This window comes from Gavialis gangeticus, unplaced genomic scaffold (assembly GCF_001723915.1).
Source record: "Gavialis gangeticus isolate Ggan-Ray unplaced genomic scaffold, GavGan_comp1, whole genome shotgun sequence".
NCBI classification, from domain to species: Eukaryota; Metazoa; Chordata; order Crocodylia; family Gavialidae; genus Gavialis; species Gavialis gangeticus.
Genome location: NW_017728993.1, coordinates 19,115,981 through 19,133,153, shown reverse-complemented (window position 1 = coordinate 19,133,153; position 17,173 = coordinate 19,115,981). Strand labels below are relative to the sequence as shown.

The 17,173-nt window shown below is 39.5% G+C and overlaps 1 protein-coding gene across 5 annotated transcripts in view; it reads left to right on the top strand.

Moving 5' to 3' along the window:
* Positions 1 to 16,559, top strand: part of ELAVL4 (ELAV like RNA binding protein 4) — a 109,523-nt gene extending 92,964 nt beyond the window's left edge. For 4 of the 5 annotated variants that reach the window (XM_019501332.1, XM_019501329.1, XM_019501334.1 and 1 more), the window contains exons 4-7: positions 7,865 to 8,018; positions 8,431 to 8,656; positions 10,068 to 10,106; positions 13,810 to 16,559. In XM_019501332.1, the coding sequence (XP_019356877.1) occupies positions 7,865 to 8,018; positions 8,431 to 8,656; positions 10,068 to 10,106; positions 13,810 to 14,137 (747 nt within the window). In that variant the 3' untranslated portion in view covers positions 14,138 to 16,559. The remainder of the gene's footprint in view (positions 1 to 7,864; positions 8,019 to 8,430; positions 8,657 to 10,067; positions 10,107 to 13,809) is intronic. The other variant, XM_019501331.1, reaches the window with a different exon arrangement.
* Positions 16,560 to 17,173: the final 614 nt, after the last annotated feature.

The following is a 17,173-nucleotide window of genomic DNA, read 5'->3' as shown; positions in this document are numbered from 1 at the left end:
TATTCACACTGAGCTAAGCATAGCACATATTTTAGCAAATGGTGTCTATAGCATTGTTGTCATTCCCTATGAGGGAAGAGACATTTCCTTTATAATCACAGATAAAACTTCTGTGCAGTTCGACAAAATGTTTTGGGTAGATGAAGATGCGTCACATACTGAACTAAATCCAGCTGCCTGTTACGGGAGCCACTTTAAGAAGGTTAATTTAAGCCGTCCGCAAAACTGGTGTGGAAGCCCGATGGCGAAGGTCACTGCTAATGTTGAAGATTGGCTAGAATTTGAGTTGAATCAAATAGCAAAAAGGAAATGAGATGTACAGTGCATTAGGTAGGTACAGATTGCTTAAACACCGCTACTCCAGGGTTGAATCAAATGGATGGCGTCTGCTAGGAGGTGGAGGAAGTGTTCTGTAATATCCATAAATGATCAGAACAGCTGAACGTTACTTTTGAGGACGCTGGAACAAAGATGTTGAAGAACTTGGAAGGGAGGTTGAAATCAGAAGGAAACTGTGGACCACCTGGAGTGCAGCCTTGGTCCTTCCTTCCGTTACCTTGTGAGTCACATCTCCCTGGTTGAAGCGGGCCACACGCTGCCTGCCATAAGACTAGCAGAAGAGTATTAGGAGAGGATGGAGGCCCTAACCTAGCCAGCCTTTTGTCTAATAAGGTGCAGTCATGAAGAACAAAGTTGGTCCAAACTCTTGATTTCTGTCAGTATAATCGAGGTCTTAAATTCCTCCCGTACATAAAGTGACAAAACTCCAAATGAGCAAGACCCCTCAGTGTAGTCAAAGGCTTTCTCTGCATCTCAGTTGACTATAATTTCAGGCTTTTTGGAAATTAATATCGATGATTGAGTACTGATACCTTAGCATCGTCTGATAGTAGCTTGAAGCAGTTACTGTTACTAAATCCTGTTTTATTCACATCTAGGTGGCGGTAGCTTAAAAGAAAATGCTTAGGAGGCTGGCAAGGACCTGAAAAACTTATTAACCACTTCCTGCTGTGTAGGAGCAGAGCAGCAATGTGACAGCATTACTTTAATATGTAAAAACATGTGTTTTGGTTTCCATGGCTGTTGTCTTTAGATGCAGGGTTTTTTTCCCAAAGTGGAAGCTCTTTAAAGGCCGCAACAAATTTTTAAATAGCTCACAGACCCACCAACCTGCCCGTGCATCAGTGGAAGGTAACCAGATAATAGCAAGATCAAATTCAGTTCACGCTACACCCTACCAGGCTCTGGCTAAAAGGATGTCTTTGAAGCTTAAACAGAAGGTTAATCCAGATAGGCAAGGGCAGACAGAGAAGGGGAAGGAGTGTGAATGCCCCATTTAAACTCAGCGTGGGCACCTGGTTGTAGCTGCAGCAGAACAGTGCAAGGGAAAGGATGGTCTGTTGGGTAACCAGCTCCTAAACCATGTAATGCTTTGAAGGTTAAAACCAATAAACTGAACTGCAGCCAGAAACTTCTTGGCAGTGAGATGTGCTGCTGATTAGAGTTGCGGTGCTATGTGCCCCCTGCATGACGCCGGCCTAAGTACGTGGGCGCCCGCTTTCTCCATGAGTGCAAGTTTCCAAGCGGTCTCAGCAGATAGCCAGTGTAGAGCACGTGACTGTGACCTGACTGTCGGGTAACAACCGCAAGAGTCATTGCTGCAGGGTGCTCCCAATTCATCTTCTGTGGGGATCATGGTGTTTCAGGGAGCAGGACCCACAGTGTATTTATGATCTGTTGGGCACATTCAGGCACCCTGCCACTTCTTTCCCAGCTCCTGCTATAAAGCTTTATAAATGTTGGGTGGAATTAAGGACGTCAGATGGACAGCTGTTGGTGTGTGTGGTTTTTTTCATGATAGATCAGATTGCAGGTGTTCCAGCCTGCAGAATTAGGGTCTAACACCATCCCCCCCCCCCAACTCCATTGCTTTTAAAATGAAGATAATCATTTTGTCGCATTATACAGCAGGTCAGCATTAGTCATAAAGGGGAGATCTGCTGTGATTGTGGTACCCAAGGATAAAGCCCAGAAAGCTTTGCTGACACTGTTTTTTTGCTCTTTAACAGAAGACAGCTCTGTCTCTAACAGTTTGCACGTTGTAACTCTGGTTAACAAATTCCTTTTCACCCTTCTGTCTGCAATAGTGCTATTGCTATAATGAAAGGCGTATATTTGTGGAGATTCCAGTTTGGCTTTGCTGTTTTCCACAGGCACCACCAAGTCTTTGTCTCTTCCTGTTGTGCTTCTGTATTAAGGGGAGACTTCTTTCTAGCTGCCTCAGTTTTGCCAACAAGCCCTTTCCGTTCCACACAGCGTGAACAATTATTCTCTTATCGTTGCTCTTCACGTTTCCCGAAATACTGCCAGATCCTTATTTGCAGATATCGTCCCAAAAATGAGGGGACAGAAGCATCTTTGTTATTCGTAATCATAATTTACCCTCAGAGTTGCATTGAGACACTGAGGGCAAAATAACTCTTCATCCCAAGAGTTAAAAGAAGGTATTTTGACAGAATGACCATGATAATCTGGGTCTTAGATTTTCAGGATCTTCATTAGAGATGGCACAAGCGTGCAAAGAAATTAGCCAGATCCACGTGTTTTTAAAAGCAGTGTCTTTCTCTGCATGGGATGTTCACAAATCTTATTTTTTTACACGCAGGATACTAGATGGAAACGTCCTGCTTTTTCTCTGCCGCTAACTCGCTGTGTGACTTCAGGCAAATTATTTCACTTCTCTCTGCTGGCATGACTTCCATGGGATAAAATAACAGTGCCAATGCGTCTCTTTTGTAAAGTGCTTTGTAAGCCCGCTGATAGTACCTGTCTGTCTAAATCAGCAGTAGGCAACCTTTTCCAGCTAGGGACCAGAATGATGCCCCTTGGGCCAGAGGCGGGCAGATGAACTGGCACTGGGGCCTGTCCAGAACCGGGGCTTCTCCTCATGGGGAATGCGCCCACAGTTGAAGCCCACCTTGTGCTGAAGCCCCTTATCCGTAGGCCAGATGCAATGGCTCCACGGGCCTTCGTATGCCAACCCCCGATCTAAATAGATCATGTAGAGAGAGTAAGAGGAAACATTATCCCCATTTTACAGGCTGGATTCTCAGGCAGGGAAAGGATAAGTGACTTGCCCAAAGCTATGCAAAGGAATAACTCCTTCCATATATCACTCATAGTAACAGAGTCTTTCAAACTTATTAATAAAAGTCTGTACCTGCCTGTGTCACTGGGCCACGTTTTACCAATAATTTACAAACGTTGGGTGGGGAGGAGTAGAAGACGGCAGCCTGCAGGACACTGCACATGAACGTCTAGGGATTGGGGTTGTCTCGGATAGCGGTGCCCTGTGGTCTTAGAGCATCTGTGCAGCCATCTCTCGTGCCTCAAGCTGGCAGGACCTGGCCCACAGAAAAGGCAGCATACTTCATTTTTTACAAGAAAGCGAGTGCCTTGCGTCACTTAGAAGCAGCTCTTGTGACCAGGTAGAGCAGGGTTGATGCACTCCAAATGGATGGGACTGTGCTGCCGTGCAAGAAGAGAGAGCTTTTGGGGGCACACCCAGAACAACAGAAATTGAGAGGCTATTTCACTGGCCTTTCTTCTGGGGAAAAATCTTTCTAACGGGCGGATAGGCTGTGATGGACTTGGATGTAGTCATGTTGGATAGGCGCATTAGCTAAAAGTTTCTTGCACGTTTATTGGCAGTGAAATGGCTGAGGGTCAGCATTAGGCACCAAGTAGTTTTGCATCTTTGAGACAGGTGGGACAAGCTCATGCTTCTCTTGGTGGTTGTATTATGGTCGTGAAGGTTATGGTTTCGGCCATGGAGGCAGAAACTTCTGCCAAAAGTTCTGTGGGCAGGAAAACAGCTAAAAAAATCAGGAGGGAAAATAATTCTGCTGAGCGTACAAATTTCCTTTTACGCCTGTAGACTGCAGCTAATTATTTCCAGGGAAGGCATGCAATGCAAGAGCCTGTATAACTTCCGCGCGTATGTCGCTTCTCCTGGACACACGTTGATGAGACTCTAGCAAATTTTAACTTTCTTTAGCAGCTCAAGTAGAGGAGTATTTTGTCCAGTGCCAACCACAGTGGTGGTGCGTGAAAAGTGTGGCGACAAGCAGTCTGAAAGAATATTTAGCTAAATATCTACATCCCCATGTGCGACAGGTAGCTATTAGCCACACCTCGTTACTGTCGGATTAAATATTTTAGTGTGGATAAACTAAGCCTAGGACAGCACCACAGGGGGTGGAAAAATATGTCTCCAAGCTGCCTTTTTACCTGGAATTTGGTGGCAGCCAAGCCCCTTAGTATAATTTAAGCTCTAGGTTACACTGGGTAAAGTGGTCTCGTAATGGTGTTTCTGATGGATCACAGTATTCCCAGCCACGATCCTACCCAGGAATGTCTTAGCTGTGCAGTGAGAGGTGTTGAGTTGGTTTTGAGTCCGTCAGAGAAATCCACAGCTTTGTCACTGAGACCTCCCTGCCCGCGTTACACTCTTGAGTCTGGGTCCAGGATCTGTCCGATAGCATGTGGAAATGGTTTGAAGCAGTCTTTTTAAAAGACATCTTTCCAATAGAAGAGAGACCCTTGAACAAGTTGGATTGTATTGGTTGTAAAATTAGTCGTGTAGCAAAAAAAATTCTCTGTTATTATTCTGTGCCTATTTATAGAATTTATCATTGGAGACCAGGGAGCTATAAAATAAACCCAACTGCGTCATATTATTTCCCATGCAGATTTGATTTAAGCAATGTGCAGTGATCTTACAGAATAACCACCCCTCGATTCCAAGTTGTAACGTGCCTGGATCGACCCTTTGCATGCTCAGACTTGCATACCCTGAATTTCTTGCAGTAGCAAGGATTTTCACATCTTTCTCTTTTTCAAACTGGATTTGTGTTGTAAGTCCCTGTGTTGTAACACCAGCGTAAATAAACTTGTTTTTAATGGGAGAGAAGTGTGAATGTAAAGAATTCGTGCAGCATTATTTTCTGAGAGTTTTAAAATTTTCGGTAACAAAATGGGAGGTAGTTTTGGCATGTCTCCATAATAGCTGTTTTAACATCAGTAGCAGGGTGACCTCTTGGTTGGGGGGAGGGTTGCTTTTGAGAGTCAACACCTTTTAAAAGCCTGTGCCGCACAGCACTAAGTGAAGTAGTAACTTGAATGCAGAACGGCACATCCTGACCAGCATTTGTAATCCTCCGACCTAAGAGGAAATCTAAGGAAATTTTGATAGAGGTTAAATAATTGCCATTTCTGTCGCTGGCCTTGTGTCCATCCAGCTGAGAGCCCCATCTCCCACATACCGAGGATAGCTGCGTAACTTTGAGCAGCTTCTTGCCAGACTCCCCTGCATCCTGAAAATCTTAATGTCAGGTGGAATTAAAATGATATCTGAGTTGTTATCTGTGCTTACGTGTGCTGTGGGTGGATGTTTGTAAGAGAGTGAACTTTGCACAATCTCGCTGTCCTTTATCTGTCTTCCCGGCTTTTACAAGAACAGAGGAGAGTATTAAAAATTGCAAGAATCCCAGTCTTTGTCACTGGTCCTGGAAGTGGTGTTTTTGTACAGACCAGTATACTCCCAGCCTACACAAACAGAGCACAAATGTGCCAACACAAAGAAGCTCAGAACCTGAGTTTCTTGTTGGCACTTGTCCCAGGAACTTTATTGATCTTCTAGGTCTCTGGCTTGAGGAGCAGATGGGTTTTTTCCAGGCTCTGAACGGTGTTTTAAACTGTTATTTCTAAAGTAGGTTAAACTCTAGGTGTGTGAACCTTGGCAGTATGCTTCTTAAGACAAGATGCTTGCGAACCAGATTTTGTTGGAGATGTATTTTGCCTCTCTCGACACTAAAGGTGAAACGCTGGCTGCATTGAAGTCCATGGCCAAACTCCCACCGAATTCAGCGCAGCCAGGATTTCATTCCCCGCGTTTAATCCTCCTGAAAACTGAGGGATTCCTCATGATGGCAGATTGTGGATAGACAGAAATATCCCAGATGTAGCTGTACCAGGGCTTGCTAGTCCTGGTACTTAACACGCTACCTGTTCTAATCCTGGGTCTCTCTTGAGCCCGTCTTGCTCGTCATCCCCCGGCTTTCTTCAGCTTGTGCATTTGTTTTATGTTTATACACAAATGGGGAATAGGATGAGAACCAGTGGTACTCAACATATCAGCAAAGACCGCATTTTGAACCATCACTTCCACAGATGGAGGGACAATCCTTTAATCCCTAGGTGCCCCTCTACCCCGCCACCAGAAATCTTGGTGCGTAAGTGGGATTTTGAATGGCGTATGACTTAGGAGAAGGTATCCTATCAAAAGCACCAGGCATGAGCTCCTAAACCCCTTGAGCACACACTAAAGAGACCTAGCCAGGCAAGACACCCGAATTCCTGCCCTCTTCCCCAGCCTCTGGATTTATTGTGGGTTGAAATGCTATTAGCCTGTTTTTTTGTACCAGTGGCCTCATTGTCTCCAGCTGCCATACCTGGTGGAAATATTTTCATTAAACCTTTTTCTCCCCCCCTCATTTCTCTCCTTATTTTTCATCCATTTCTCTTTGGTTCTTGTTGCTTACCATTAATTTTAAAAAGTTATGTACAGGCATCCAAGTTATAAGAAAGTCATCAAAAACCTTCATGGAAAATCTGTAGAGCTTGTCTCCAGTTACATGCAGAAGGCTGGGGAAGCTGATATTAGTCACTCGCATCATTTTCTGCGTTGAGTCAACATCTATTTTTAGGTGTGGAACACATAAAGACATCGTCTTGACACACAAAGACATCTAATGACATCATTTGTGTTTGGGCTGTGGAGGAGCCAGCTTAATGCACCCTCCTTTTGACTGCTTTCCCCCCAGCACTTAAAGTATGTACGTAGGCATAGCACAGGAATTTAAGCATACATTTAGATTGAAATACGTTTTATTTAATGAAATTGTAAGGAATCAGTATTTTAGACATGCCATTTAATATAAATATGTTCACATTCCAGGCTGAATACTAGCTGTGTAAGAAAACAACATGTTATAGTTTGAGGTCTTGATTGTATTTTTTTTAATATAGTGTTTTATATACGTGTTATAGGTGTAAACCTAACTTGTCTATTAGTTTTGTGCTAGCTGTTTTTCCCAGATCTAGTGTAGTAATTTCCTGACTATATACACACAGTATATCAACAGGATTTTTATCTGCTTATATCATGGTGTTTTTACAGGGAGGTTTCAGACTTACAGTGAAAGGGGGATTTTTTTTTCGCAATCAAGTGCAGATAAAATGATGGGAATGTATCTTCAGATCCCCAAACAGATGTTCGTTTAGCTTAATTTCACCAGTGTTTTGTGATTCAGCAAGGGTAGAGCATACCAGCACAGAATGAAAGCACAAAGGGATAGAGCGTAAAAGTTCACTCTGCAAATAACCTGATCCGTTTCAGACACTTGAAACAAAACACACTGGAACCTCTGAACGCTGGGTATATTCAGAGATTATTGTGTGTTGGATACAGTAAATCATCTATACACCCACAACCCACAGGGGTAAATTTACAAAGCTGTGTGTGGGAAGTTGTGCATTATTCTAACTCTATACAATAGTTATTTTGTGCCTGCACTTAAAAGAACTCTTATCCTTGCATTTATTTATCTCCAGCTTTTCTTTTGTTCTCGTCACATTTTCCCAGTTCTTGTTGCTATAACAAGAGCAGCTAAAATCTGAAGTATGGGGCTATTCAAACCAGCATTAAGAGATTGTAAAGATGGAAAGTTAACCTGTCGGTTTAAATGTGCGAGGTGAATGCATCCCTCTAAAATGTGTTTAATTCTTTCTTTTAATCCCGTAGGTGTCGTATGCCCGTCCGAGTTCAGCATCAATCCGAGATGCTAACTTGTATGTCAGCGGCCTTCCAAAAACAATGACCCAGAAAGAACTAGAACAGCTATTTTCACAATACGGACGCATTATCACCTCACGTATTCTGGTTGATCAAGTCACAGGTTAACATTTTTTTTCTTAAAATTCAAATCTTTCATGGAAGTGGCAAAGTTAAATGCTGTTGAACTGGGCCGACTATAATGAAGTGGCAAGATTGTGCAATACATTAAGAAAATACAATTCTGGACATACATTTCAATCCTATATTAAAGTGCATATGGGGGGGTTTAATATAATTGTGGGGGAATACGTGCATTTTAAAATGCAGATTTTTTTTTAATTACTTCCAATCTGTTTTTAAGGGGAATGTATGGAGCAGTTTACTGATGTGTTAGGTCTGCTTCTATTTAATAATTACAGTGTAATATAAGAGGGGCATTCAGTTGTGTTTCCTTACTTGCTTAGGAGACTGACTCCTGAAAGCCAGTCTTCCTTTTATTTATTTGCCTAAAAGACTGATTTCTTTATTCCTAGGAGTTTCTCGGGGTGTGGGATTTATCCGTTTTGATAAGAGAATAGAGGCAGAAGAAGCCATAAAGGGACTAAATGGCCAGAAGCCTAGTGGTGCTACAGAACCAATTACTGTGAAGTTTGCCAATAACCCCAGCCAGAAAACAAGCCAGGCCCTCCTTTCACAGCTGTACCAGTCTCCCAACAGACGCTATCCTGGACCCCTTCACCACCAGGCTCAGAGATTCAGGTAATTATCTGCGCAGGAACTGCACTTGTACCCAGTATGCTGATTCGGGGCAGGTGTTGTTTTGGAAATCTGGTCTAGCTCGGTAGATTGCCCCGAATTTCTTTGTGAAAAGGAACGTTCTTCCCGTGAGAACGAGAAGAAAACCTGCTGACCGCAATAGTCATGTCTTATTTACTGAAATAGCTCAAAAATACTCTTCAATCAGTTTTCACGAAGCCTTAGACCAAGGGATGATGGAATAAAAGGTTACATGGGTAATTAAATGAAAACTGATGATGCCGTTCTTTCTGCTTTCTTAGTAACTCATTTTCTGCTATATTAATGGTTTGGATGCAACTTTCACTTTGATGTTAATTGTATTGGATTGGTAGCAGGCAAGAAGTTGAGTTTATTCACAGCAGTTTCATTAATGTATTAGCATCAGATGGCTGCTGTCAATATAAAGGCACCTTGTATAGTCCTTGGTTTGACCTGCAGACGCTCTCTGCAAGGTTTTTGCTTTGCATTGAAAAGTACTGCTTGTATCAGATATATATAACTTGATATTAGCAGTAGTCTGTGCTCTCTGTACTACTGGGTAAGGTTTTTATTTTATTTTTTTAATGTTAAATAGGAAGGTTCAGACTTATTGGCGCAGTTCAGATAAATATTGGCTTTTAAAAATTCTTTCCTTGAATCTGAATTTTGCTGTGTTAAAATATGCTAATGAATTGAAGAAGGGCACAGGAATAGTCAGTTGTCTGGCTATCATGAAAACAAGCATATATTTAAAATATTCTTTTGGTAAGCTTACAGTATCCATTGAAGTTTTCATTGAATCATTATATGGATAAAGGATATTTCATGTGTGTGTTGAATGTTAAAGCAAATTATGCTTAATCTACAAAATTCATTGGCAATTTACATTGACAGCTTGGGGGGATTGTTACTAAATGTTTTTTTCTAATGGGAACAAAGCCTAAACCATCTTGTAAAACTTGGTAGCAAGAATTGCTATAAATGGTTTGTTTCTACTCCTGTAATTTTGGACTGTGACATTTTATTCACAAGTTTAATTGCAATGGAAGGTGAACAGTTGAAGTATCGTACTTGTTATGATTTCACACTAATATAATCTAAAAAAAGAAAAATCAAAGGGGAATTTTTAACACCAAATCAAACCTGGAGCTAGAGGTATATATGCTTCACCTTTCATTGAATGTAAAAGCATGTTAAAATGGCATTAAATATTGTGGTGGAAACTTAAACACAGTCTGAACTTGATAGAGCCATTGGTTCCTAAAGTCCGTAGATGTGTGGGAAACTTGTTGAGCATTTCTTCTTTGAAAACAGAACATTATTAATAATAGTTCCATTGAGCGATCTTGCCATCTGTGAGACATTAACCCAAAGACCCTCCTTCTCTTTTCAGGCTGGACAATTTGCTTAATATGGCCTATGGCGTAAAGAGGTAATTAGAATTCCACAGATTGCCAGATGTCCATGTTGGCACAGATTGGTGCTACAATTTATTTTTTAATTCACTAACTTTTATTTTATTTTTTTTAATTCCTTCTTTTCTTCCACCAGCATGTCAAATTCTTTTTTTAAGTTTGGACTTCGGTTGGTTTTGTTGCTTTAAGGCCGCACGCAAAAATTCCATGTGGTTTTTTTTCACCTTTTCTTTCATTTACAGGTGGGCTTCTCAGATGGTTTAGGTGCAACAGCTACACACGTTCTGATACCAATAGACTGGCCAAATGACACGTTTCCTCAACTCAGAATTATTAACCTGAGCTTCCTGCTAGTCTCCAACCTTGTTGCGTAAAATTTCTTGGTGGAAAATGTGGTTAAACAACTATTGGCTAAAATGTATAGAAGGACCTCAAGTTCTCCTATATCTGCATTCTGTCGGAAAGATGACTTCAAAAGTGTAACCGTGTGCACCTTAATCATCCTTCAGTTTTCTTTTGTTACAGGTTTAGCAAGTGTTGCAAATATTTGTCTGTGCTTGTTGTTTTTTTCTTATGTTCGTTTTAATGTGGAGAAGTGTGTCTGTTGAGATTGGATTAAAAGATTAGCTAATTTGGAAACAGTTGTTCTCCATCATGAGTGTGTTCCATGTTAAGTCTGAAATCAGAAACAAGGAGTTCATATCTATATATATATATGGTACGCATCACTACTATTGAGGCATGGTCTCATTTTTAATGTTACCTAGAGGTGTCCAGTCCACCCATATCCCCACATTTGGAGATGAGTAAACATCTTTGTTTTCAGTAACTGACAGTCCTGCACGTTCTTGAAAACTAGGCGTGCTTTTTATAAACCTCCTATTATGCATATGGTACAGTAAGCATGTAGTAGACGGTATTTGTCCAATCCCAGTGGCCGTTGTACTGCCTACCAACAGGTCTTGTAAACCATTAGACAAACATTATAAGCAAAAGTAACTGTCAAACTAGATGTTTCACGTTTCTCCAGAGGCCTCAGAAGATGTATCCATTAGCACGTTTTTGTTGGGGTTTTTTGGTACCTGTTTCATTTTGTAGTGACAGCCAGATGATGGATCGGAGTTTATTGCATGGTTTTGCGATTCATCATGCACCTGTGACTGCCTCACCTGCACTCTGTCCACTCCTCCGTCTCTTGCATCGCTGTTAGTAACGTTCAAGAACTCCAAACAGCTGCCACTTAAGACTAGCTGTCACTTAAATGTGCAAATTATTCTCAGAATTACACTGACCTGTGGCCCAGGATAAATGCTACTCAGTCCTAGACTACAGAGGGTTTCATTTCTCATTTCACATGTCCCATCAGAACAAGGAAGAAAGAACAGCCTCCTGCCATGTCAAAGCCGGGCCTCTGCTTTCTACTATGATCTACCAGTATTAGTAGATCATGAGACTTCAGGCTTAAACATCACAACAGCTTCAGTAATTCTTGAAGTTTTTAAATTTGTTAGTTGTTGTCTTCTTCCTGAAAACCCAGAAGATATGTACTGGCTTCTCTAGCAAATCGAGAGCTGAAAGGCAGAGGGATGCAGAAAGTAGCATCAACAAGCATTTTTACAACTGTCTGCAAATGGTCTCCAGAGTGTCTGTTGTTTTTTCTGTGACAGTGCAGCATGATACATGCTGATGTGGGATGAAGATTTTATTGGCACTCATTGGATGACTCATTTGGCCTAACTCATTATCGTCCCAAACACAGGTCAATAAACTTTCACCATACCAGCCTGCATGGTGGTAGGAGCTACACCCACCACTGTACTTTCAATTGTATTCTTAGATGGCAAAACTTAGGGAATGCTAAGGCAACTTTCAGGGAAGCACCTCCGTCCCACGGACATCTGCAGACCACAAACCTTTGTCATAACTCTTTGTGCCCATACATAAATATAATGTTTCTGCAGTTTCACAGTGCAGTATATTGTGGACCTGTGCACTACTTTTGTGCACTCTACAAACCGCATGCTTTAGCATGATGTATCATAATTTACATGGAAGCGTACCAGAAACCCTTCTGACATGCGCACACTTCAGATGAAGTATAACAACACAGAGGGAACACTGCTGGCCTTTTATATAGGCCAGCAAAGTTTGAAGTGAACTTAGTATAACATTTGAAGGCGCATCTTCAACTGCTGAATGAATAGAAATTGTGATCCTTAGACCTTGCCTTAGATGGCTGGATCCTAAGCCAGCTGTGTTGGCATAGCCGGTGCTGGGTGTTTTGTTTTGTTTTGTTTTTAACCAGCCGAGGCAATAGCACGAGAGATCTAAACCCAGAAAGCTATCCGGCATGATTATGATAATATTATTAGCACAAGCATACAAGGACAAGAACAAAATTGTGGCATCCTGTAGGCGGGATTTTCAGAAATTGAGTTCCTTGGGACTTTTGCCCCAACTAAGGTCAGTACTTGGATCCCTTTGAAAAGCCGTACTTGTGCCTGAGAGCATTTGAACATGTGAATAAAATTACTCCGTCATAGGCCACAGATAGAAACAAATGATGTTTCTCAGTTTGGGCTGTATATTGAAAAGCACTTTTTTTTACGGTTATGGTAGAGGAGATCAAGTTTCTAACTGTAATTCCAGATAGGTGATAAAAAATCAACATGATGCACAGTTCTTTTTGTAGTCATTTAACTTGCATTACTGTTGAGTAACATTTTTCAGGTCTGTTTGCCAAACGCACGCTAAAAGAATAGCAATTTCAAAACAAGGTATCAGACAGAAAGCTTCCTACTTCACAGTTATGTTACTGAGTCATTCCCAAAACACAAGCAAGAATTTTATTTGGCTTGAGGAATTAAAATTTGTTACATTCAAGATGCCCCATTTTAAATTCCATGGGAAATATGATTTCAGCAAGAGTTTCCCTATGCTCAGTTGTTATTTTAAAACATAACCCACTTAATAGTGGTCTTAGAAATGTCCAACTTTTAAAGCAATGTCATGTTCATAAACCAAACATAACAAAGACATCGTCCTCATGCACTGGTTTTCCTATTTTATAATTAGAATACAAACAATCCTACTTTGGGGTGTCACCACCACCAGTATACAGTATATTCTTTTCAAATGTCTTTGATTACAGTATTCTAGAAAGAGATGAAACTCAAAACCAAACAGAAAGCCCTCTGTACTTTTTGGATAGATATAAACATATTAACACCACTGAATCTTTGTACAAATATTTCATATTTAAAGTAAGTCCTAAGAGAGCTATATTCCCACAAGAAACTGGTGGGAATTAAAGTGCTAAATCATCAGTAAATTTGCTGCAGGACCCACTGTCCTTCATTTGTGTTTTCTTAGAGAATGATGGGGACATATCCTACGGTCCTTGTGCAGGAGAACTCCTTTTTAGAGTTTACAGAATTCGATCAATATTTAATTCTTTTACTGAACCACAGTAAGCAGCTAAATTGAAGTTATCCGTATAGAGGAACATGCAGCTGTATCCAATTCTGGTCCTTTCCATTGGGCATAGATCTCAGTCATTCAAAGCAGGAGTTGAAGTCTGTGCAACTAAGACCAGGGGTCAGGGGGCATCTAGTTTGCATCCTAAGGTTTGGATCGTGATTTTTTTTTTTTTTAGTCTTGATTCCATGTAACCTGTTCAAAGAGATATATTTAGAATAGACCCCTCTTTTTGTTTGGTAGGTTCTCCCCAATCACAATTGATGGGATGACGAGCCTGGTTGGAATGAATATTCCTGGTCACACTGGGACTGGATGGTGTATCTTTGTCTACAACTTGTCTCCTGACTCAGATGAAAGCGTGCTGTGGCAGCTCTTTGGTCCCTTCGGAGCAGTCAATAACGTCAAGGTCATCCGCGATTTCAACACCAACAAGTGCAAGGGATTTGGCTTTGTCACCATGACCAACTACGACGAAGCTGCCATGGCAATTGCCAGCCTTAATGGATACCGTTTAGGAGACAGAGTATTGCAAGTTTCCTTTAAAACCAATAAAACCCACAAATCCTGAATTTCATATCCTTACTTACTAAAATATATATATAAATATATATACGAACAAAAAAAAAAACTCTTCAAGGCTTATATTCAACCATGGACTTTATAAGCCAGTGTTGCCTAAGTATTAAAACATTGGATATCCTGTGATGAACAGGAAAGGATTTTATAATGCTTAGAAAAAAAAACCTTTGATGCATTGAATGTTCTTTCATAGCTGTCGTTGTTGAATATACTATACATAGATAACAATGTGCAGGGATTTTTACCCGGCCAGCTAGTTTTACCACCTTCCTTGAAGGTGGGTCTTTTTAAGATGACCATTCACTCATTTAAAAAAATAAATAAAAACAATTTTTACAAACTAATGGGATTAAAAGCAAGAAAAAAAGATTCTTTTTTCTTTTCCTTTTTCGTTCAAAGCATTGATCCAATCAGATTGGTAAACCCCCCACATAAATTAAAGAGGAACAATAAAAATTGCAAAAAAAACAAAACAAAAAAAAACAACCATAATTTTGCAACTTTTTTTATTTTTCCTTTTTTCTTTTATATCATGTGAACTAAACAGTCTTCTGTTAGGGAATGGGGTCAAAGGGGGATACCTGATGACACAACAATTTAAATAACATTAACAATGTTGCCAAAGAGGTGGTCTCTTTGCTGAAAATGGGTTTCAAGAAAAATCTATTTTTATAAAATATAAAGAATTTTTACAAGAGAATCTGGATTTGAGAAAAATATTTTGACTGGCTAATTTAGGGGAAATTGACAACTTTGTCATGTTCATACTGCACTGGTAACTTTTTAGAGATCAAGATGTGTGTTTTAAACTGGATTAGTAGATTGTTTTTTGAAGGATGGGTTACAAACAGATGATCTTCGTATCTTTTCATAGCATGTAATAAAAATATTAAATACAGTACGGGAGAGTGTTCTTCCCAGGCACACAGTTACCCACAGTCAAAACCCAAAAGCAAGGAGATGAGTTGCAAGACAGTTTTTCTTTAAGTCATCAGTACGGGATATCAGCAGAACAAAAGTTTAAAAAATTACTTTTTTGATCAAAAACTTCCTTGGTTTGAGCAGTAGGTGCTACAAAATTATTTACATATCTTAGTATCATAGTTAAATGTAATGTGTTTAGAAAAACTACATTTGCTTTAAATTTGTTAAGAATTTTCAAATTCACTTTCTAGCCCATGCTAATATAACTGGGCTGTGTTGGCACATTTGGAACACTGTTTATGTTGCTTGAAACACTTATTTATTTAATTGCCGATGTGATGCATATGGCCAAAATCAAATATAGCTAGTTTGGCTAGTCTACTTATTTGTTTACTTAAACTATGGGAAGAAGCATATTATTGTGTCATTTTGTTGTGTGTGTATGTGTATATATAATATAAATATATATATATAAAGTTATTTTTTCTTTTGGTTAATTTATTCTAAGTTGTAACACTTTGCTAGTTTTGTTTGTATATGTCTTAAAATGTTTTCTTATGATACTTAAGTGACAGAGGTATCAAGGTAACTTGTGTAGAAATATCGTTTGATATATTGTCATGTTTGTTGTGAATATTTTTTCTTACTGCACAGTAGAAAAGAAAACAACTGGGTCTTTATTTTAATGTAATTCAGATTGGGGAAAACAGAGCTAAGGGAACAAACTGACTGAGGGGGTGCTCTCCCATGTCCAGTGCACTGATCATTTTAGTATGTTTGTGCTTTGTACGGTTATATATTTAAAACAAAAAAAGGGTCATGCTCTTCCCTGAGTACTAGAAACAGTTACTCGCTATGCATAATCTAGTTGATAGTTAAATTTGCTATTGCTTTTCTTGTCTTGTTATATAAAATCTTTTCAATACAAGTTTAGTCTAATGGTAATAAAACGTTATGGTTATTTATAACTTGTGCTTATTTTGTGCATTTTTTCCATGCTATACCCACTAACTGCATGTAGACTAAGTATTGTTTTTTCACACTGAAGAGGCAAACTTTTGTAGTAGACAAATAACTAAAGCAAAGGCTGCATCATAATTTTATCAGTTTTTTTTACTTTAAAAATGTTAGATTTTAGTTAAAAAGAACACTCATTCAATGTTCAGGGAAACCTTTATACATCATCTGCTATGAATGAGCGCAGTTTGCTGGGAAAGTTTTGATGCATTTGCTAAGCATTAGTGGGGAAGGCATGTCAGAATCTTTTCTCTACAATGTGTTTTACTATCTGAATAATAATAATAAAAAATCTTTCTTAGGACCAGGCAGTTGTATACTTTAGTTATAATGAATGACTTCATGTTAACCTTGCTAGTTTAGATCATTTCTGAGGGAAAGTATTGTAAATGTTTTTTTCATAATCTTGTTGTGTTTGAATTATTTGTACTTTAATTGTCCAGACAATAAATGAAAGTGTGTAGAATGGCTATGGACTTTCCAGATTTTTAAACGTGTGCAGATGTTTTTAGTAACCTCAGCCACATCATAAAGAAGGTAGATGTTATTGAGTGCAGTCAACAAGGTCTTTAAAGATATCCTAAAGTATTAGGCAAACCAGCTGAAGGGTCTTTGTTACATTTTTCCTAACAAAGCTTGAGCTTGGAAAGAATCAGCCGATTTGAGGTCTTTTAATTCAGATTAATTACTGCAGAGTCATTGTACTTAAAAAGTTTTTATTTTTCAGTGGGGGAGATCTTAGAAGGAGGGTTTTTTTATGTTCACAGTGTTTTTACACAATGAAAGTGTTATCAAGACTGAAAAGGTAGTAAATGGTTTTTGTCATTATGCAAGTCTGAAGTCAACAGTTAGTTTGTTTGACTTTTCTATTTAACATGCTTATGCTATAAATGTCATGCAGTATGAAACAGTCGACATATTATCTGCTGTAAGATTCAAATATATATATATAAATCACAGTCATTCAACATTTGAATTTTTTTCACCATGTACTCTAGCCAGAGGTGATCCTCTCTCTCAGTTGATTTATTGGTTTGAATCCCATTAAATACTGCTCTTCACCCTTTGTTTATGTTCTGTAATA